At 40.5% G+C, this 22,358-nt stretch overlaps 1 protein-coding gene and 1 non-coding gene across 8 annotated transcripts in view; both read right to left on the bottom strand.

Annotated features, from left to right (window-relative positions):
• Positions 1 to 22,358, bottom strand: part of IFT88 (intraflagellar transport 88) — a 121,714-nt gene that overhangs the window by 36,245 nt on the left and 63,111 nt on the right. For all 7 annotated transcript variants that reach the window (XM_077745381.1, XM_077745382.1, XM_077745380.1 and 4 more), the window contains 6 exons: positions 21,667 to 21,766; positions 17,318 to 17,404; positions 11,107 to 11,293; positions 9,411 to 9,519; positions 6,999 to 7,149; positions 6,371 to 6,486 (listed from right to left, as the gene is read on the bottom strand). In XM_077745381.1, coding sequence (XP_077601507.1) covers positions 6,371 to 6,486; positions 6,999 to 7,149; positions 9,411 to 9,519; positions 11,107 to 11,293; positions 17,318 to 17,404; positions 21,667 to 21,766 — 750 coding nt within the window. The remainder of the gene's footprint in view (positions 1 to 6,370; positions 6,487 to 6,998; positions 7,150 to 9,410; positions 9,520 to 11,106; positions 11,294 to 17,317; positions 17,405 to 21,666; positions 21,767 to 22,358) is intronic.
• TRNAK-UUU (transfer RNA lysine (anticodon UUU)) lies at positions 20,003 to 20,075 on the bottom strand. The gene has a single exon. It is a non-coding gene; the product is annotated as a tRNA-Lys (tRNA).

Raw genomic sequence — 22,358 nt, forward strand, 5'->3', positions numbered from 1 at the left:
TTTTTTAATTTTTTTTTTTTTTTTTTTTTTTTTTTTTTTTTTTTTTTTTTAACGTTTTCATTTATTTCTGAGAGACAGAGAGAGGCAGAACATGAGCCGGGGAGGGGCAGAGAAAGAGACACCGAATCTGAAGCGGGCTCCAGGCTCTGAGCTGTCAGCACCGAGCCTGACCCAGGGCTTGAACTCATGAACTGTGAGATCATGACCTGAGCTGAAGTCAGATGCTTAACCGACTGACCCCCCCAGGCGCCCCCCTATTAACATGTCCTAATGCAGCATTTGGTGAAGGTGCTACCGGCGTTTAGGGTGAGACAGCTCCCTGCACAGGCCTCTACACATCACTCTTTACCACCCTGGTGGCTGCCTACCTAGTGCTCACAGTGCTTCCCCACCATCATGACCCTAAAAATGGCCCTCCCCCTACATTTCCAAATGGCTCTCCTCAGTGTAGGGCTGTCTTGTCTTTCTTTGCTCATATTATCTTTTTTCTTTAATTTTTAAATCTTTTATTGTTAAGTATAACACATATGGAAAAGCACACAAAACATAACTAACTATACAGCTCAAAAAACTGATATAAAGTGAACACTCACGTAATTATCCTACAGTTCAAGAAACAGAATGTTGCCAACACCCTAGAAGGCTCCTTTACACACCCAACATTACCTCCTTTATCTATAAAGGCAACTATCACCCTCACTTTTTAATACTGATCTAGGCTGGTTTTGAACTTTGCATGAATGAAATCATAGTAGGTATTCTCTCTTTATAGTTGTACTGAAATACAATCATGCAACATATAATTCACCCATTTAAACTGTATAATTCAAATGTTTTTGGTATATCACATTAATTTTTTTAGTTTATTAATTTATTTTGAGAGAGAGAGAAAGAAGGAGACGGGCAGAAAGAGACGGAGAGAGAGAGAGAATCCTAAGCAGGCTCCATGCTATCAGCACAGAGTCCGATGGGGGGCTCGAACTCATCAACTGTGAGATCACGACCTGACACAAAACCAAGAGTCAGATGCTCAACCAACTGAGCCACACAGGCACCTCATCACATTATTAATTTGTAAAAATTATGATTAAAATATACAATTCAGTGGCATCAATTACATTCAGAATGTTGTACAATCATCACCACTATCTATTTCAAAATCTTTTTCATTAGCCAAACAGAAACCCCACAACCATTAAGTAATAACTCTGCATTTCTCACCCCCCAACTCTAGTAACGTCTAATATACTATCTGTTTTTATGAACTTGCCCATTCTAGACACTTCATGCAAGTGGGATCACTCCATATTTGTTCCTCTGTGTCTGGCTTCTTTCACTTAGTATGATGTTTTCTAGGTCCTTCCATGCTGTAGCATGTATCAGAATGCTATTCCTTTTGATGGCTGAATATCCCATTGTATGTATACAACTACATTTTGTTGCCTGTCCATTCATCAGTGATGGGCACTTGGATTGTTTACCCTTTTTGGCCACTGTGAACAATGCTATGCATATGAGCGAACCAATATCTGTTTGAGTCTCACTTTCAATTCCTTCGTATATACTTGACAGTAGAATTGCTGCATCGTATGGTAATTCTAAGTTTAGACTGCTGAGGAATCACCAGATGGTCTTCCATAAAACACCAGTTTACATTTCCACCAACAACACACAGGGTTACAACTTCTCCAGGTACTCAACCACCCACCACATGTTATTTTGTTGTTGCTGTTTTCAAATATAACAGCCACCCTAAAAGCTGTGAAGTGGTGTCTCACTGTGATTTTGATTTGCATCTTCCTAATGACTAATGATGTTGAGCATACTTCCATGTGCTTATTGATCATCTGTATACCTACTTTGGAGAAATGCCTATTCAAATCCTTTGCCTATTTTTAAATTGTTTTTTGTTGTTATTGTTATTGAATCATAGAAGTTCTTTATATATTCTAGATATAGCCCCTTATCAGATACAGACTTGCAAATATGTGGGGTGTCTTTTCATTCTGTTGATAGAGTCCTTTGATGTAAAAAAGTTTTAAATTTTTATGAAGTCTATTTTTTTTTTATTGTCTGTGCTTCTGGTGTCACTTCTAAGAAATCACTGTCAAATCCAACGGCATAAAGCTTTTCCTCCCTGTTTTCTTCTAAGAGTTTCATACTTAAGTCTTATATTTAGGTCTTTGATCCATTTTTAAGGTTTTTTTTTTTTTTTTTAATTTTAGAGAAGGAGAGTGCACCCAAGCAGGGGAGAGGGATAGAGAGAGAGAGAGAGTCTTCTCCATGCTGAGCTTGGAGTCTGACCCGGGGCTCAATCCCACAGCCCTGGGATCACGGCCTGAGCTAAAATAAAGAGTTGGGTGCTAACCAACTGAGTCACCTGCATGCCCCTGAATTAAATTACATATGGTGTAAGACAAGGGTCCAACTTCACTCCTTCCCAAGAGGATATCCACGTTTCTGAGCACCTTCTGTTGAAAAGACTGTCCTTCCTTCATTGAATGGTCTTGGCACCTTTTTTGAAAATCAATTTACTATACACACAAGGGCTTATTTCTGAGTTCTGGATTCTATTCATCTGTAGGTCTGTCTTTATATCAATACCACATTGTTTTGACTATTGCAGCTTTGTAGCAAATTTTGAAATCAGAAGGTATGAGAACTCTTTCTTCTTTTTCAAACTGTTCTGGTTATTCGAGATCCCTTGAGATTCCATATGAGTATCAGACTGAGCTGGGCAATAAGCTTTACTGAGTCAATCATTGCAAATGTTAGTCTCATCTGGAAACACTCTTACAGACACACCTAGAAATAATGCTTAATTTGGGCAGCCAGTGGCCAGTCATGTTGACACACAGAATCAACCACCTCAGTAGAATTCACCAGTGTGACACCATCTAGTCTGGGGATTTTCTTTGTTGGATTTTTTTTTTTTTTAAGTGGGGTTTATGCCCGGTGCAGAGCCCAACACAAAGTGCAACATGGGGCTTAAACTCACAACTATGAGATCAAGACCTGAACCCAGATCATGAGTCAGACCCTTAACTGACCTATTAGCCACCCAGGTGCCCCAACATTGTTGGAGTATTTTTTAGAAAGATATATTTACTTATTTATTTTTGAGAGAGAGAGAGAGAGAGAGAGAGAGAGAGAGAGAGAGCGCACGCACAAGAGGGAAAGGGGCAGAAAAAGAAGGAGGCAGAGAATCCCAAGAAGGCTCTACACTGTCAGCATAGAGTCTAATGCAGGGCTCAAACTCACAAACCATGAGATCATGGCCTGAGCCGAAATCAGGAATCGGATGCTTAACTGACTAAGCCACCCAGGCACTCCTGCTGGAAGAGTTTTGATTAATTAATTCAATCTCCTTCCTAGTTATACGTCTATTCAGATTTTCTATTTCTTCTTGAGTCAGTTTTAGTTGATTGTGGTGTTTCCAGGAATTAGTCCAGTTTATTTATGTCAACTAACTTGTTGGCATACAACTGTTCATAGAGTTTTCTTATAATTTTTTTATTTCTGTATAACTGGTAGTAATGACCATGCATTTCTGATTCTGGTAATTTAAATATTCCCTTTTCCTCATCAATCTAAGCTACAAATGTGTAAAGTCTTTTTTTTTTAATTAATTAATTTATTTTTGAGAGAGAGAGTGAGCGTGACCTGGGTTAGGGCAGAGAGAGAGGGACAGAGGATCCTAAGCAGGCTCTGCAGTGTCAGTGTAGAGCCTGATGTGGGGCTCAAACTCACAAACCATGAGATCATGACTTGAGCTGAAACCAAGAGTTGGTTGCTTAACTAATGCTTAGCCATGTAGGTGCCCCAAAGATGTGTCAAATCTATTAATCTTCTCAAAGAATCAACTTTTGGTTTTATTGATTTTCTCTACTGTTTGGCTATTCTCTATCTCTGATACAATCTTTTTTTTTTAATGTTTATTTTTGAGAGAGAGAGAAAGAGTACAAGCAGGGGAGGGGCAGAGAGAGAAAATAGAGGATTTGAAGCAGGCTCCGCTCTGTCAGCCCAAAGCCTTGATGTGAGGCCCGAACCCACAAACTGTGAGATCATGATCTGACCTTAAGTCAGATGCTTAATCGAATGAGCCACCCAGGCTCCCCTCTGATACAATCTTTATAATTTCCTTTCTTCTTCTAATTGTGGGTTTATTCAATATCTTGTAGATAGCTTATAGATGGATACTGATTTTCTTATTCAATCTGTAAATCTTTTTCTTTTACTGGAAAAGTTTAATATATTTCTATTTGTTATTACTGACACAGAATGATTGCTTCTTCTATTTAGCTACTTGTTCTGTGTATTTTTTTTTTTAATGTTTTATTTATTTCTAGGAGAGAGAGAGAGAGACAGCGTGAGCAGGGGAGGGTCAGAGAGAGAGGGAGTCACAGACTGAAACAGGCTTCAGGCTCTGAGCTGGCAGTCAGCACAGAGCCCGACGCGGGGCTCAAACCCACGAACCGCGAGATCATGACCTAAGCGAAAGTCGGACGCTTAACCGACTAAGCCACCCAGGCGCCCCTACTTGTTCTGTGTATTACATGTTTTTAGTTTCTCAATTCTTCCATCAATGCCCTTTATTGGTATTTAGTTGATTTTTTGTAGTGTACTATTTTGAATCCCATCATTCCTTTTCTGTGCATTCTTTCATGTATTTGCCTTTTCAATAATATAGGGAAAAGAGAGGTTATAAGCCAAACCAAAAGTACAAAGTGTTGTACTTTTATATTTACCTATGAAGTTACCTTTACAAGTGCTCTTTAATTTTTTCTTAGGTCTTGGAGTTACTAGTTACTGTCTAGTCTTTTCATTTTGGACTAAATGACTCCCTTTCGTGTTTCTTGTTGGGTAGTTGTACTGGTAATAAGCTCCCTCAGCTTTTGCTTATCTGAAAATGTCTTAATTTCTCCATCATTCTTTTTTTTTTCTTTTTTCTTTTTATTTATTTCTAGGAGAGAGAGAGAGACAGCGTGAGCAGGAGGGTCAGAGAGAGAGGGAGTCACAGACTGAAACAGGCTCCAGGCTCTGAGCTGGCAGTCAGCACAGAGCCCGACGCGGGGCNAGTGAGTAGTTGCTGACTCCTACTTTATTTTAAAAAATTTTTAAAGGTTTTGGGGCACCTGGGTGGCTCAGTTGGTTAAGCGTCTGACTCTCAGTTTCAGCTCAGGTCATGATCCCATGGTTCGTCGGGTCCAGCCCTGTGTTGGGCTCTATGCTGACAGCGCAGGGCTTGCTTGGAGATTCTCTATCTTTCCCACTTCCCTCTTTCTCTTTCGCACGCATGCACGTTCAAAATAAATAAACTTAGAAAAATCTCTCACTGCCCCTTCCCCACTCACGCACATTCTCGGTCTCAGAATAAATAAATAAACTTTACGTTATTTTTAAAAAATGTTTATTTTTGAGAGAGAGCATGAGTGGGGCAGGGTCCCAGGGGGACAGGATCCACAGAAGGCTCTGTGCTGACGGCAGAGAACCTGACATGGGGCTACAGCTGTGAGATCATGACCTGAGCTGCCACAGTTGGACACTTATTTATTTGGGGTCCTGGGTGGCTCAGTCAGTTGAGGTCATGATCTTGCGGTTTGTGGGTTTGTGCCCCACATCAGGCTCTGTGCTGACAGCTCAGCCTGGATCCTGCTTTGGATTCTGTGTCTCCCTCTCTCTCTGCTCTTCCCCTACTCATGATGTCTCTCCTCTCTCAAAAATAAACATTAAAAAAAAAAAAAAAAGAGTTGCGTGCTCTAAAAAAGGTTTAATTTGTAATATACAATGTGAATTGATTATAAACTGGAAACAACACAACTGATTTCTATTAGGACTCTTCCAGAAATGAAACCTGTCCTAGGACCAAGTCAGTCATTTTCTGATAAAGAAATAATACTTGTTTGCTAAAATGTAAGAAAAATGTATAAAGAAAAATAACTTAAATATTTTTAATTTTTGCATAAAAAAGTAATATATTTAACATAATAAAGACCAAATAAATGGAACATCATTCAAGAAAATGGAATAAGGAGCACCTGGGTGGCTCAGTTGGTTAATTGTCCAACTTTGGCTCAGGTCATGATCTCACGGTCCATGAGTTTGAGTCCTGTGTCGGGCTCTGTGCTGACAGCTCAGGGAGCCTGCTTCACATTCTGTGTTTCCCTCTTTCTCTGCCCCTGCCCTGCTCATGCTCTCTCTCTCTCAAAAATAAATAAATATTAAAACATTTTTTTAATAGAAATAATGCATGAATGTTCATTAATATTTGTTCAGGAACGTAATACGTTTATCAGACTCTAATTTAGAGATAAAATCAAATCCCAACACAAGACATTTTAGTAAACATGAAATCAGAATAATTACTTACTGTATAAGAGAAGCTCTTTCAAAGTATTGAATGGCTTTTTCACAAAACTGGGTGTCAATGTAATAGGCTCCAAGCCACTCAATAACTTCAATGTTGGAGGGGAAATACCTATATGACTAGAAAAAATATGGAACATGACAATACAGCATCAGTGGCAATGTATAATTTATACCTCAATATTTTACCTATTGAATGATTAATTTATCCAATACGAAATTTCTTAACAAAAAAGCATGAGGTGTCATAAGCACTTTATGTTTTGAAGTACAAGATTTAGAAAACATTTACTTGATATACATTTTAATTATCTATAAATAACTTTTTGATGTACTGATAGATGATCTGAGTCAAATTAAATAAATAATAGAATTTTAAAAAGGATGAAAATCATGCTTCAAGGGAAAATGAATGTGTGCTTTTAATTTCATTTTTAACTAAAATTATTAAAAAATTTTATATTTCACAAATGCTTTATTTTATTTTAAATCATTATTCATTTAAAGACTAGTAAACATTTCTAAATTTTAAAAACTAAAAGGTCTGCTGACTTGTTTTCTTTTCTGCTGACTGCTTTATAACAATATTTAAAAGGTTAAAAGGTAAAAAAGGAAAGTAAAATTATACTTACCTCATAGTAGTACTGAAATGCTTGGGATTTATCTCCTTCACTATCATATAATTCTCCTAGTTTAGACAAAACTCTAGAATCAGTTGGAACAACACTGATTAGCTGCATTAACCATTCAATAGCTTGATTGGGATCTTCCATTAATTCATATCTTGGGACAATTTTAGTTAAGGATAACACAATTTTTCTAAATTCATTAATAAATAAGCAAACCTAAAAACAACATTACAATGAAAATATGTATTAGCCTATAGTCATGTGCTATTTAATACTGTTAGACTCTGGACTTCTTCAGGGATGGGGATGAAAACGGAGTACCATAAATAACACTCATGTTCCACATACAACTTGCCCTTCCTTTTGCTTCATTACTATCCACTGAGTTCAACGCCCAAATTTCTAGAATTAATAGTTTGCTCTTTTACTCAAAGCACCATACAAAGTTTGTCTTCAATAAAAATGCCTGAATGTTGTGTTCAATTATTCTACTTCTCTTAATATGTTGTACATTATTAAGGGAAGAGTTTCCATGTATTTTCTTTTGAATTTTCTCCAGTTAGATTATAAGCCCAAAGTAGGGTATTCTTTTTTTGTAGCAAGTGTGTAGTAAATCCTGTGCATACACTCAAATAATTTATTCACACCAATACTTACTGACTACTATTTATTTTTACATTAAATATCTCAATGAAATGAACATATTCCAATCTAAAGCTTTATTGAAAAATAATCTTCTGTTTTTAATGATGACAAATGTGATACCATAAAAGAAACATAAAAATAAAAAAATGATTGAAACAGCTTTAAAAATATCAATTGCTTAACTGAATCCAAACAGATCATGAATTGGGCAGTATCAGATCATTATAGTGGCAATTTCAGAGAGATTAAATGGACAAAACAAAAAGGCTAAAAGGAATAAGCATGAAATCAACTGCTCTAAAAATAGTTTTATTAAAAACTGTTTTATGCACCCTAACAAAAGTAGAGCAGGTAGCACTTAGGTATACCCCATAACTTCCTTTTCCCTAACATTTGTATAAAGTTATACCAAGAGGGGTGGCTGGGTGGCTCTGTTAACCGGTTGAGAGTCTCTGATTTTAACTCCAGTCATGATCTCACTGTTCGTGAGTTTGAGCCCCACATCGGGCTCACTGCTGTCAGTGTCTAGCATGCTTTGGATCTTCTGTCCCCTTCTTTCTCTTCCCCTTCCCTGCTCATGCTCGCTCTCTCTCTCTCTCTCAAAAAGTAAATGAACATTAAAAAAACAAAACTTGTATCAAGATAATGGTAACTTAAAAACCTACAGAAGATTTTAACTCTTCCCAAATGTTGTTTTGAAAGATTATTTTTAAAATACAGAAATTAAAATGTTTTTCAAATAGTTTCAAAGGCATTCAAAACATTAACAAACCTCCCCTTTTCCAACCAAAGGCAGAGGGGAAAAAAACCCAAACTAAAGAAAGCCAGGAGTTGTAGAAGAAATTGACATGGGAGAACTGTTTTCTATTTCAACATTCCCCAGAGTTCTAAACATAATACTGGCGCAGACAGCACACAGCCAATAAATGACTCCTGAATGAACAGAATAAGTGAGTGAACTCATATAAACTATTGGCTAATTTTGTAGGGTAAAGACCTTCAGAGAGTTATACTGGTTAAGCCTATATGTCAGCTAAAATAATTAAGATAAATTAACCAAACTCAAACAGCAGTACTAATCAGTAATAAATAATATTTTCCTTTTAAACAGTAAGTTACTGCTTCAAAAATACACTACAAGACTCAGAGATAATATAATCTAACCTATAGTCAATGAACAGCTTATGTGTACTAAGCATCTGTACTCAATTAGTATTTCAGTTATTTCCTCCCCAAATTAAGAAATAATAGTTTTAATCTTTTAATAATTCCTTGTATAATGCAAATGATCTTTTAAAACAGGGTCAACCAAAAAACAAACTCTTAACTACAGACAACAAACTGAGGGTTACCAGAGAGGAGGTGGGTGGGAAGGATGGGTGAAACAGGTGATAGGGATTAAAGAGTACACTCACCATGATGAGCACTGAATAATATAGAGAGTTGTTGAATCACTATATTGTACACCTGAAACTAATATAACACTCGTGTAATATATATTATATATTATTATATTATGTTATATTATGTTATGTTATATATACTGGAATTAATTTTTAAAAATATAAAAAAATCTTATAAAATATAAAATACTAGAATTGAAATTAAAAAATAAAACAGTATCAAATAATATTTTTATCATATATTAATCTGATAATTTAAAATATCATCCTCATCAATTACCTCATTGGCTAAGGTTACTTAATGACTGGTACTCAATCACCAACTGAGTGAATTAATAGCTGTCCTCGGGTTTTTCACACAAGATACACATTTGCTATCTGGTAAAGAACTTGGGCACTGTTTCTCAGGATTGCATGAAGTTTCAGGAAACAGTCCAAAGCTTCATCAAGCCGGTTTAGCCTCTTATAGGTAAGGCCTTAAAAAGAAGGAAAAGAAAAGCTATAAGCATTATTATTGGTAGTAACTTTCTCAAAGTCACAGGATAAATCTTTTAATATATGTAAATATTCATCCAGAAGAGAAAGATGATGAGAATTTCTTTTTTAAAAGAACAAGGCAGGGGAGGGGATTTTCTACTATGTTTGCCAGATACCAAAACATGCTGTAACGCTATAGTGATTTTAAAGCGCGGTGGGGACACAGGAATCAGCAGATGAGCAGAATGCATAGTTAAGAAACTGACTCGGGTCAGAACCTAGTTAATGGGCACTGAAACTCAACCGGGATGAAGGGACTGGTAAGAAATGGTACCAGGACAACCGACTGCACAAGAAGTAAAACACGTAGATTCCTATTTTAAATTCATTCCTGTTTTGAATACAAAACTTACTTTAAAACTAAACAGAAAAAACAAAGATGTAAACATATGAACAGAAAATAGAGGAAAATGATTTTATAATCTTGGGGTAGGGAAGGGCTTTGTAAAGCAATAAACAAATCAAGCCACAAACTTTCAAAAAGCCAAATTTGACTCTATAAAATTAGAAAAACTGTCTGACAAAAGAAATGACCTGGTTAAAAGCTAAGCAACGGACGAGGAAAAGTATTTAAAACTTATAACGAGAATAAATAATATATATCTAGGCAAGAAATCTGCATTAAGGCCTCTGCTATTCACTTCCCTCTGCTCTTTCCCCAGATACCCAAACGGTCACACCCTCCCTTGCTCCAACACGACTTTAAATTCTCCTTGACTCCATCTAACAGGCTAATTCCTCCCGGCCTCCTCTCCTCCCAACCCAGCCAGGTCTTCCTTTTGTGTCTGGCAGGAGATTAAAGACTCTTCTCGGGGAGGAAGGATCCAGTGGGATCAGTTGGCTAACGGGCAGTTGCCCAACCACGCAGATCAGACAGATGGCCCCGGGGCAGCAGGCCAACGCAGCAATCTCACTTGTGGCCTCAGAGATCCCCCTCAGGTTTTAGCTGCAAACTCTTAAATGCGAGAAGACAGACATCCGAGGAAAGCTGATGACATGAAACACAGAGGGTAAAACAAACAAGCAAGCCAAACCCAGCAAAACACAGCTATGCAGGGAGAAAACTTCAAAAGAAACTTCATTAATAACCCAAGAGATAAGAAGCGGAAACACAACATGTGTTTGTCTCGGTGCAAACTCATGAACAGGAAGGAATGACGCCCATTTCAGGCGACCTTGACAGGCAGGGAAAGGAGTAAGATGCGCCTTCAGGCCTTATAACATTTCGTTGATTAAAAACCAAACTTGATGTAAATATGACAAAGTGTTAAAATGTATTAAATATCGTTGGTAAGGGACATAGGTATTTTCCTGTCCAATTTTTTTTGTTTGAAACTGTTCATAAAGAAAATGGTTTTTATTCCACCTATCAGTTTGGCAAAAGCTGGATATTTAGTATTAGCAGGAATTTGGGAAGTCAGTTGGTCTCTTCCACTAATCAACTGGAGCTCTTTAAGCCGATTTTAAAAAAGAAAAGAAGAAAATTGTAAAGGAGAAAACAAAGCGATTCTGCCTATTTTACTTACCAATATTATAAAGTGCTTCAGTACAAGAAGAATCATTTCTCAGAGCCTCTTTATAGAATTCAGCTGCCTTTTCATAATCACCATTTGCAAAAACTGTATTCCCTTTATTAGTCAGAGCTGAGGGATTGTATCTATCAGAGTTCACAGCTAAATCTGCATAGCTGCTGGCCTGTGCAAGTTCATTTTCCTAAACAAAGTACAGAGCACACACAAATTATTTGGGGTCTATCAAATATCGTTACTGACTGTTCTGGACTACAGACACGACAAGCAGATTTTCTGAGATTACAAATATGATGAACAGAAATATTTTACATATCTTGGTCTTGACAGGCTTATTGTACGAAAGATTTTTAATCATCATGCCCTTTCAGCTACCCAAGTTTCTAATGATTGACTTCTCCACAGTCTCATGGTTTGAATAACAACACCTCATGTAAGTGGCTCTATTTTATTTTTTTTTTTTTGTTTATTTGCTTTTAATTTTAGAGAGGGAGTGCGTGCAAGCTGGGGAGGGGGGCGGCGGGTGGGGAGCAGAAGGAGACAGAAAGTCTTAAGCTGACTCCACACTCAGGGCAGAGCCCAATGCAGGGCTCGATTCCACCGCTCTGGGATCATGACCTGAATCAGAATCAAGAGTCAGACGTTCAACTGAGCCACCAGGCGCCCCTAAGTGGCTCCACTGTGAATGTCCCAACGTCACACCACAACTGCGGTGCTGTGCTTCCCAGACCTAAAGCACCGAGCTCGCTATGAAGGCGTCACTAGCCTTTCTGCCCTTCCATCTCATGGGTTGCGTCACCTACGAAGTCTGGCATTTCTAGCCATGAGCCGTCTTCTGTCTCCTCTGCCAAAGGGCCTTGCCGCCATGCACGGACCTCTCAATTCCAAACAGCGAAGCCTTTGTGCCAGCATCTGCGCCAGCCTGCTGCAGCTTAGGAACCAGATTTCCCAGAACCCCCTCCGTGTATGGCTCCTGTCTGGAGTTGGCCGAAAGGAACTTGTAGAACATGTGCAATGCACACACGGAGCGGCAGCTTTTACTCTCGGAAGGCCTTTTTCTCGTCATCAGTCGCAGGGCTGATGCAGAAATGCCTGTGGGCTCCAGCCTGTCCTCACTCACTTTGACTCCACCTCTGGCCCTTCTTCCCAACCGAGCCGTCCCTGCTGACCACAGTGTCCCGACCCCTGACGGGGCTTGGCTCTGGACCCACAGAGGAGGCAGCTGTGCAGAGGCAACCGCTTCCCACAGGTCTCTCCGAGAAGTCCCCCTTCACGTGGCCGCTGGTCGTGCCGGGCGCCGCACTCACACACCGCGGGCGGCCCCCTCGGCCCCTGACCCTCCTGCGGCTTCACCCACGGCCCCTCCACCACCGCGTACGTTCTGGTTCCCGTGTCCCTTCCCCCGTGATAGTCACAGTGACTGCTTCTCCGAATGAACTTTTAAAAAACTGAGATACAATTCACAGGTCATAAAAATGTACATTTTTGAGGCATTTAATACAGTCACAAAAAATTGTACCACCATCACCAATATCTATTTCTAGAATATTTTTATCACCCCCCAAAAAATATCCTGTACCCATCAGCAGTCACTCCCCCTTCTCTCACCTGCTCTGAGCCCTGGCAGCCACTAATCTGCTTCCCATCTCCATGGACTTGTTCATTCTGGACATTTCATAATAAACACAATCATATAACACGCGGCCTTTTATGTCTGGCTTCTTTACCTAGCATATGTTTTCAAGGTTCATCCATGTTGTACCATGCATCAGTGCTTCATTCCTGTTCATAGCTGAGTAATACCCCATTGTATGGACAAGCCACGTTTTGTTTATCCATTCACTGCTGATGGACACCTGGGCTGTGCCCACTCACTTCTGTTTATTATGAACGATGCTGTTATGAGCATTCACGTATTTGTGTGGACTCTGAACTCTGATATAAAAATTGATACTTAAAAGTGGGGTGCTGATGGGGCACCCGGGTGGCTCAGTCGGTTAAGTGTCTGACTTCGGCTCAGGTCATGATCTCAAGGTCGTGAGTCTGAGCCCCACATCAGGCCTGCTTCAGATTCTGTGTCTCCCTCTCTCTCTGCCCCTCCCCCACTCATGCTCTGTCTCTCCCTCTCTCTCTCTCAAAAATAAATAAATATTTAAAAAAATTTTTAAGTGGGGTGCTGCTGTCATAAAAACTCAAAACAAATAACCTTGTCTTTTGGACACGGCAGCAGGCAAAGTTTGGAAAAGCATGAGAACCACACTCGTGGAGGATGGAGAGGAAGGAAGGAATTGTTATCAGAGGCTGGGTAAAGGGTAAGTCATGTTTTGCAGTCATAAAACAATAGGGAAAACTGGCCCCTACACTGACTTGGAAGACAGGAAGTGTACTTAGTAAATCTGTGCATGTGGCCAAGGAGATTCCTAGGCAGGACACTACAAGTGCCAATTAATTTGCTTTAACTGGGTGTGATACAGTACAGTGCGAGAGAGGAGCTTAAGAGAAAACTTCAGATCTTCCAACTAGAATTTGGCAGAAATATCGAAAACCAGGACGTGTTGGGCGGGAAAATAAAATCCTTTCATGTCTCTAGTTTCTCTTAGCAGCAGGAGTGTAGAGATCAAATCAAGGGTGTGGCTGCAGTCCCCTTTGGAAGCATCTCAGAAAGACTGAAGGCAGGGCCTGGCCCTCTTTAAGGTAGACAAAAACTTCCAAGTCTCCTTGGGGCTCTGTTCCACAGCAGCCTCATACACCGAAGTGGAAAGGGGTCTGTCTGCCTTGGGGAAGATCGTGGTTGTAGCTCTGGGGGCATGCAGGCACCCCAAATGAGATTTCTAAAAAACCTGCCAAGTCTTTAAGGGAGTTGTACTAGTTTAAGTATTGCCAGTGGATTAAAGGGACACAGTCCAAAATGAAAGAAAGCCTCTAGGTCCCCGATTTTTCAGGGCAGAAAGCAGGCTAAGAACATTAATCAGCTGCAAATATAGGTTATTTTTTCTGTAAAAGGAAGAGTGTTCTCAGAAAGCAGAGCCAAGAGCCACAAGAGACCAAAGGCCTGGGGGACGGCTCCTAGGGGTCAGGGCTGAGCCCTCCCAAGGTCATTCCCTTCTCTCACTTCAGGGGGCACTGAGCACACGTGCTTAGCTGGATTTCTTACCCACCACAGACAAGTGAGTGTGGGGCACCCCCCTCTGGCCCCTTTCGAGCAGGAGTATCTATTACAGTTACCTCATTCTTATCCCATCAGAGGATGTGAAGTGTATGGGAGATAGGGTGTGTTTTCCTGTTCTCAGACCTTAGGATCAACAGGACCTCACCTGAGAAAGCCCGTCTCTATCTAGACCTCACGCAGACGATGGCCCTTGAGCCTGATGCTGTGACGGGTGAGACTATGAAAGTCCTCGAAGGGCCAAGTACATTTTGCATATGGAAAGGATACGCTGAATACAGGCAGTGACAGACTGTCAAAATAGTGGCCCCAGCGGGTCACACCTCCCAGTACTCAGGCCCTTGAATGGTTCTCTCCCATGGTGGTTTTGCCCAGTAAGGGAACAACAAATTCAAGGCACACAGGAGCCAGGTAGCCACCTGAGCGCACCAGGGCCTCCTCTCGTGGACCCTGCCCCGTGTAAGAAGCCTGCACCCCCCGTGAGAGAAGGGAGAGGAGGCATGAGATGCTGGTCAACATCAGCATCAGATGCGAGGGAAGCATGTGGACCACGCAGCCTCAGTCAAGCTTCAGGTGATGGCAGCAGGAGAGGGACCCCAGGCCAGATCAGCAGCGGGACCACCCAAGTGGGCCCGGCCTGTTCAGGCAGAATCTGAGGAAACATGCAGTTATTTTAAGCCACTGCACGTTGGCGCAACTTACTACAGAGCAATAGAAACTGATACAACCCCCACACTAGGTTCCAATAATATATGTTCAATATATGTCACATACCAGACCCATTATTCTGCCTCAAAATGACTATTTTCCTCAGAACTACATGCAAGAAACTATTGATCAGATACTCTGACGGCTCTACCAGGTCAACCAAACCTAGATGTTTTTCTTTCTTTATAAAAAGTCTTCTTGGTCTCCTCCCATACATTCATCAAACTTGGTAAAGATCTGGTCACTACTTAAACCATTTTCATGAAACTAACAAATGATTTTCTAAATTCAAATGTAATGACTGTAATGGAGACTGTGCTTCAGCCCCAAGACCTGTCCTTCTGAAGCGTCGGGGACGCTGCTGGCCACCGCCTCGGCGGTCAGTCCACTCTGAATTACTAGAGCCCCATGAGAAAGAGGTGCGTTGCCCAAAGTCACGCCCCCTTCCTGGTGAGCAGGCTGCCTCCAGTGACTGGGTGATGCAGGGGTACAAAGGCCCAGTCCCCTCACCGCAGGGGAGGAGCGTGCTGAGCAGTCCTTCCAATTCAGGGGGTCTGGCAGGGCTGGCCAAGGACTGTGGTAACCGCATCACAGCCCAATTTCCCCCTCCACTCAGTGACGCTCCCAACCCTTCTCACTGAGGTCCTGATCCAAAGAGATCTGCGCAGTAAACTTCATGCAGGCTGGTCTCCAGCTTGTTTCACCAGCCAAAGTGCCTCTTCTGAGCCTTCGTTTTCTTGTACTGCCTCTCTGAGTTCAGTGTTATATACTTTCTCTTCGTGCCTCTTTTCCCCTTTCCTTCAAAGGCTGTAGTTCTTTTCCTGTCTTCTTGATCAGATTCTTATTCTTGCCCTTTAATGTATGTGAATCCCCAAGTCAGTTCTCAGTTCTGTGCTACACTCTCACCCCTGGAGATGCCCTCTACCGTCTTAGTTCAGGCCACTATAGCAAATACTGCAGCCCGGTTTCCACAGCAGACATTGATTTCTCATAGTTCTGGAGGCTGGGAGATCCAAGATCAAAGTGCTGGCCGATGTGGTGTCTGCTGAGAACCACTTCCTGGTTTGCAGACGGACTTCTTGCTGTGTCCTCACATGACAGGGAGAGGGCTCTGGTTCCTTCTCTTCTACTAAGGGCGCTAAGCCCAGCAGGGGACTCCCCTCTCATGACTTCATCCAACCCTAAGTATCTCTCAAAGTCCCTACCTCCAAATACAGTCACACTCGGGCCTCAACATAGAAATCTGGTTGGGGGAGGAGGACATAGACGATCAGCCCATGAACATCTATTATCAAAGCTTTGGCCTCTATAGAGACAATCATCACATTTTATCTCTAACCCTGATTTCCCATCTAAGATCAGGTCCACATGCTTCTTGGATATTTCCATTTGAATATATCACCGTTGCTACAAAAAATCTTAGAAAAACATAAACTCAGCATCTTTCCCCTAATCTGCAGCCTCCTCTAAACCTGCACCTGGCCGCACTCTCTTGCCAGGAGACTTAAAATACCGGAGTCGTTCTTCACCAGCGGTCCTGATCTCTTTTCCATCACGACACGTTAGGGCTATAATCTCCCCTGTCAGCAGCAGTTCAGCACGGCAGTAATTCCCGATGGCGCACAAGTCAGAAGTTCCAAGAGGGACTGCAAGTGTAGTTTAACTAAATATAGCGATCCTTATGTTCCCAAACCCTCCCACCTTTCCTCTCTGTGCTTTTGTTCATTCCTTTAGGCTCCCAAAATTAAAATGTTACTTGCCTCCTCTGAATTTCTGAAGTGCTTATTATCTACATTAATTTATTATAGTTCTCCACTTTGAGCCCACCTTTCTTTCTTCCCTCCAAGTCTACCCGCATGTCTCCTTTGTTCCAAATGAAGAAAGCTCCCTTTTAGTGAGCTTTTAGACTTTTGGAACTCCTCATGATTGGAATCCGGCAGATGCCCAAAGTATGCTTCTTACAGATGACACCGTACCTTATGTAAATCATTTCACCTGAGCCATCACTTTCTTTACTGCTAACATGGTGCTGAAAGCGATCTCTAGCTTACCTCCCAGATCCACACTGTGCCGTCCTCTGAGCGACGCTTCCCACCATAGTTATTCTCCTTCCCTTCTTCTTCTGAGATGGTCCTCTCGCTCATGTCCACAAACTCAGTCCCTAGCCCAGAACTTGTCATGACCAGACCCCCTAGACACCCCATTCTGCTAACATTCTCTACCAGTCTTCTGTAGAGAGTCTCTCTAGCTGTGCTCTTCATCAAGGGGAAATTGAGCAACATAAAAATAGCACATTATCCCCTCGTAGTTATAAAAAAAAACCCCAAAACTTACCAAATAATATAGAAATGAGAGGTTGGTTGCAGCTGCACTTTTCACTCTACTGTCCTTTTTTTCAAACGTTTTTAGGGTCTCTACAGCCTAGAAATGAAATATCTGGAAGTTACTACCATTGTAACATGACAGTATTCAGGCTTAGGGTCGGGGTAAAGACCGATGTATCTTGAGTGTTATGCCAGGGAAGGGCACAAAGGGGGAGGCTCACACGTTTAAGAAAACAGATGACAAAATGAGAATTTCACTTGAGAATTAAAATTTATCAAAGGATACAACAAAACTCAAAATACAAGAACTGAAATTAAGAACATAACCGACAGGTTTAACGGCAGGGTAGGGGCAGCCAGCGAGTAGTAAATATGGATCTTGTGACACGGTTTAGTGTTTATCCTGCATAACGGGGTGTAAGTGAGGTTTTCACCTAAAAGACACAATCAAATTTGCTCTTTATGAAATAATTCTAGAACTTCTGCTTTTAGAAGGCAATGGGTTTTCTTTCCTTCCTTCAAAATACATTTACTGAATAGAAAATGCTTGGCTTCTGGGCACTTTCTGCTCTTAGAGAGAGTTGAGTCGAACCAAAAACCAAGCGTTAGCTTTTACAATGCTCAAAAGCTGCTGTGTGACATGAAAATGTCTGACCTCAAATGAAGCCTCACATAAAGCACCATTAAGTGTATGGATTCAATTTTTTTAAGGATAAAATATTTCAAAAATACTAACTTCTACATATATAGGTTACAATATAAGTAATTCTCCTTTTCAAGGTTTTTTGTTTGTTTGTTTTCTGAGCGAGAGCACACATGCACACACACGAGCAGGGGAGAGGCAGAGGAACAGGGAGAGGGAGAGAGAGACTCCCAAGCAGGCTCCATGCCCAGTGCAGAGCTCAACGCAGGGCTCAGCCTCCTGACCACGATATCGTGACCTCAGAAGAAATCAAGAGTTGGATGTTCAACTGACCGAGCCACCCAGGCGCCCGTCTTTTCAAAGGTTTTATGATTTTAAAGAAAATCACTGGAAGTTTCTAGGCTACTAGTTCATAATTCCACAAAGAAGAAAAGAGACCCCAACATCATATGCTCATTTTTGAGATTCTCTTTCTCACTTACTTTCTTGGAAGGATCTACAGAATTGCCAAGAAGTTCCTAAAACGCGCCTCAGAAATTATTGCTTACGTTGCTCATCCTATAACAGTTATCTCATTAACTCTTTATACAACGTCCATGGCTATTAATGTAAAAGTCACTGCTGTTTTGAATCTCTAACTTTTTTTTTTTAAATTTTTTTTTTTAATGTTTTATTTATTTTTAGGAGAGAGAGAGAGAGAGACAGCGTGAGCAGGGGAGGGTCAGAGAGAGAGGGAGTCACAGGCTGAAACAGGCTCCAGGCTCTGAGCTGGCAGTCAGCACAGAGCCCGACGCGGGGCTCGAACCCACGAACTGCGAGATCATGACCCAAGCGAAAGTCGGACGCTTAACCGACTAAGCCACCCAGGCGCCCCATGAATCTCTAACTTTTATAAGATGCAGTTCACTTTGAATAAGAATTGAGATGTTTTAGATTTTAGTTTTAGGTTGTGTCAAAATAAATGTGTTAATTTAAAACATAAGGCACATGAATAGATGTAACTCACGAATCCATTAAATTCTCAAAAGTAAAGTGTAGAGAAAAAAATACTGTTTTCTGATATTTACGAAATCCATAAGTAGATCACCAAAAGCAAGCTAACAACAACAACAATTTTTAAAAAATGGAACGTTACAGTCGTGACCTTCATACAGTAGTTCACATCATTCCTTTAAGAAACAGCTATTCAGACTATCATTAATAAAGCGTCTCAGATGGGGCGCCTGGGTGGCTCAGATGGGTAAGCGTCCAGCTCTTTTTTTCGGCTCAGGTTATGATCTCGCGAGTTCAAGCCTTGCGCCAAGCTCTGCAGGCAGCACAAGGCCTCCTTGGGATTCTTTCTCTCCCTCGCTCTCTCTCTGCCCCTCCCCCATTCACATTCTCTCTTTCTCTCTTAAAATAAATAAACTTAAAAAGAAATTTTTAAAAGTATCTTAGATTTTAATTTTTCATCTTTATTAATTTGTGGCTTACTGGTAACAAGACTTTAAGACTACATATAATGCCAAATTATTCCCCCCCCAAAAGGTTACTATGAATTCAAACAATAAATAAAACAGAATGCAACCTTATTATTTAAAATACCAGAAATATTTTGAACTTTAAAATATTCATTTAAAAACATCTGAGAGCATAAAAACATATTTCATGTTTTAAATTTCTAAACTATTCTAAAAGTGCTATGTAACTATTCTAATAAAAAGAATAATCTCAGGATTTTTAGCTTTAAAATGGATGGTTTTCTTTTTTTTTTAATTTTCTTTAATGTTTTATTTATTTCTGAGAGAGAGAGAGAGCGTAAGCAGGGGAGGGTCAGAGAGAGGGAGATATGGAATCTGAAACAGGCTACAGGCTCTGAGCTAGCTGTCAGCACAGAGCCCGACATGGGGCTCGAACCCATGAACCGTGAGATCATGACCTGAGCTGAAGTCGGACGCTTAACCGAGTGAAGCACCCAGGCGCCCCAGAAATGGGTGGTTTTTAAAACTGTTCTGTTACATGTTCAGTGAATGCATAGGCAATATTTGTTTTTTAATTTTTAGGTAGACTCCACACCCAACATGGGGCTCGAACTCATGACCCTGAGATCAAAAGTCACATGCTCTACCCATTGAGCCAGATAGGCCACCCCCAATATTACTGTTTTAAAAATAAAATAGATTAGGGGCGCCTGGGTGGCTCAGTCAGTTAAGTGTACGACTTCAGCTCAGGTCATGATCTCATGGTTTGTGGGTTTGTGCCCCACGTCGGGCTCTGTGCTGACAGCTAGCTCAGAGCCTGGAGCCTATCTTTGGATTCTGTGTCTCCCTCTCTCTCTGACCCTCCCCTGCTCATGCTGTCTCTATCTCTCTCTCAAAAATAAATAAAAATAAAGAAATAAAATAGATTATAGGGGTGCCTGGGTGGCTCAGCTGGCGGAGCATGTGACTTTTGACCTCGCGGTTGTGAGTTCTAGTCTCATGTTGGGTGTGGAGATTATGTAAGAACAAAAATCTTTAAAAAATTAATTAATCAAAATAAAATATTATACATCAATTCTTTTACAAGTGAAATTGATAAAAGTGTACCTAATAAAATTATATTTAGCTATGAATAGCAAAACAAATAATGAAAAAAACATTGTTAATTTGGGTTGTGTTTTCTTTTTTCCCCCCACACACAATGAGGAAAATAGATGTATCTCCATTTTGGCCTTCTTCCTGACTGATGGCATCTAGCTACTGGTGTCTGCACTCCACTGCATCTGTCCACACACGATCTCTGGCCTTCAGACCACACTGCTTCATTTCATCTACCTTTGGTTTTTTAACGGACTCCTTCTCTACTACAAAGGTGACTACAAAACAGAACTATCATCACAAAGAACCATACTCTGAGATTTCAGCATCTGTCTGTGGCTACAGAACTATAACCTCATATTAGAAGGTGTATATTTTTCTCTTTTACTTGAATTGTAAATAAAGTAGTCCTCGTCAAATCATCATTATGAGTTATGTCAACCCAATCCCTTTTAACCTAACAGCGGTCCTTTCAACTAAGGTTTATTATACCCACCTCATCATACTTACAATATACAAACAAAAGAAACACAAAGTCAAAGCAGCAATGTTGAAAAGAAAGCAGAAATTACATTTTTAAAACATAAGTAAATTAATTAAAATCTTGAAAATACAAATGGAACACAAAATATTTTAAAGACTCCTGAAGGGGGGGCACCTGTCCATCTCAGCCCAAGGCAGCAAGGCGGCAGTCATGCCAGAGAGGCCCTGGAGGCCTGTCACCGGGCTCAGCCAGGGGACCCTCCTGGGCCCAATGCGGTGTTCCTGAGCAAACCAAACATACAAAACGGTTGGCAGGAAAGCTTTCCGGTGAAGACGGGAGGAAGGAAGCATCACGCTGCTAGCTGGGCTCTTGGCCTTCCCTGATTCTAAAGCACCTGACAGGTCTGGACAACAGTCTGGAAAGCTCTAGGGGAAAAGCTGATCTCTGGACTAGAATATGGTTTAGTCATTTAGGAACCATGCTTTACATGAAAAGCGTTTGCACTGGGACAAACGGGACAAACAGTAGTGGTAAAATTAATGGAAATTATGTTAACACAAAAATCCCACTCAACTTCAGAATAATCACAGAAAATAATACTCTAAAAACGGTTTCCCAATATTATTGCTTTGACCAATTAACATACAAGACATCTAAAACTTTAAAAAACTTACTTGGTTAAAGTCCTTTTGTCTCAAGTATGTAATTGCTTTGTTTATTTCCAGATCATTCGCTAGCTCTACATACTGAGAGGCTTTCACAACTTCAACACACCTATAAAGCATAAAAAAAAGTTATTTCATTTTAGCCTATTTATGTTGTTGGTTGCTTCCTTAAATCTGAATTTTCAAAAAAATTTTAAAGTGTCCCTGGTGCTATCTAAGGCTAAGCACTTGATTTCTTCCAATGGAGGCAGTAAGTTACTAAATTCTTCAGTTCGAAACTGATTTTTTAACCTAACTTTTCATTAGCTTGTTGTCACTTCTAATTATTTATGGTATTTTAAATAAAACTGGATTTATATCCATAGTCTCATTTTTAACTTAACTACTAAAACAATTTTAATTTGTAATAGGTAAAAGTATTTCTATATATTTTTTCATCTTATATGCTCTAGTGGTGAGAAAAATTCTACAGACCTAGTAGAGTATGTTTAAGCTTTGTTCCCCAAGGAACACAGAACATTTGTTTTTAACTATATATCAGGCACTACATTAATTCCTTTATAAGCATTATCACACTTAATAGGTTTTTTAATGCTTATTTTTTGAGAGAGAGAGAGAGAGCACGTGCACATGAGCAGGGGAGGGGCAGAGAGAGAGGGAGTGAGAGAATATCAGCAGGCTCCACAATGTCAGCACAGAGC

The sequence above is a fragment of the Crocuta crocuta genome, unplaced genomic scaffold, assembly GCF_008692635.1.
Source record: "Crocuta crocuta isolate KB4526 unplaced genomic scaffold, BGI_CrCroc_1.0 scaffold258, whole genome shotgun sequence".
NCBI lineage: Eukaryota > Metazoa > Chordata > Mammalia > Carnivora > Hyaenidae > Crocuta > Crocuta crocuta.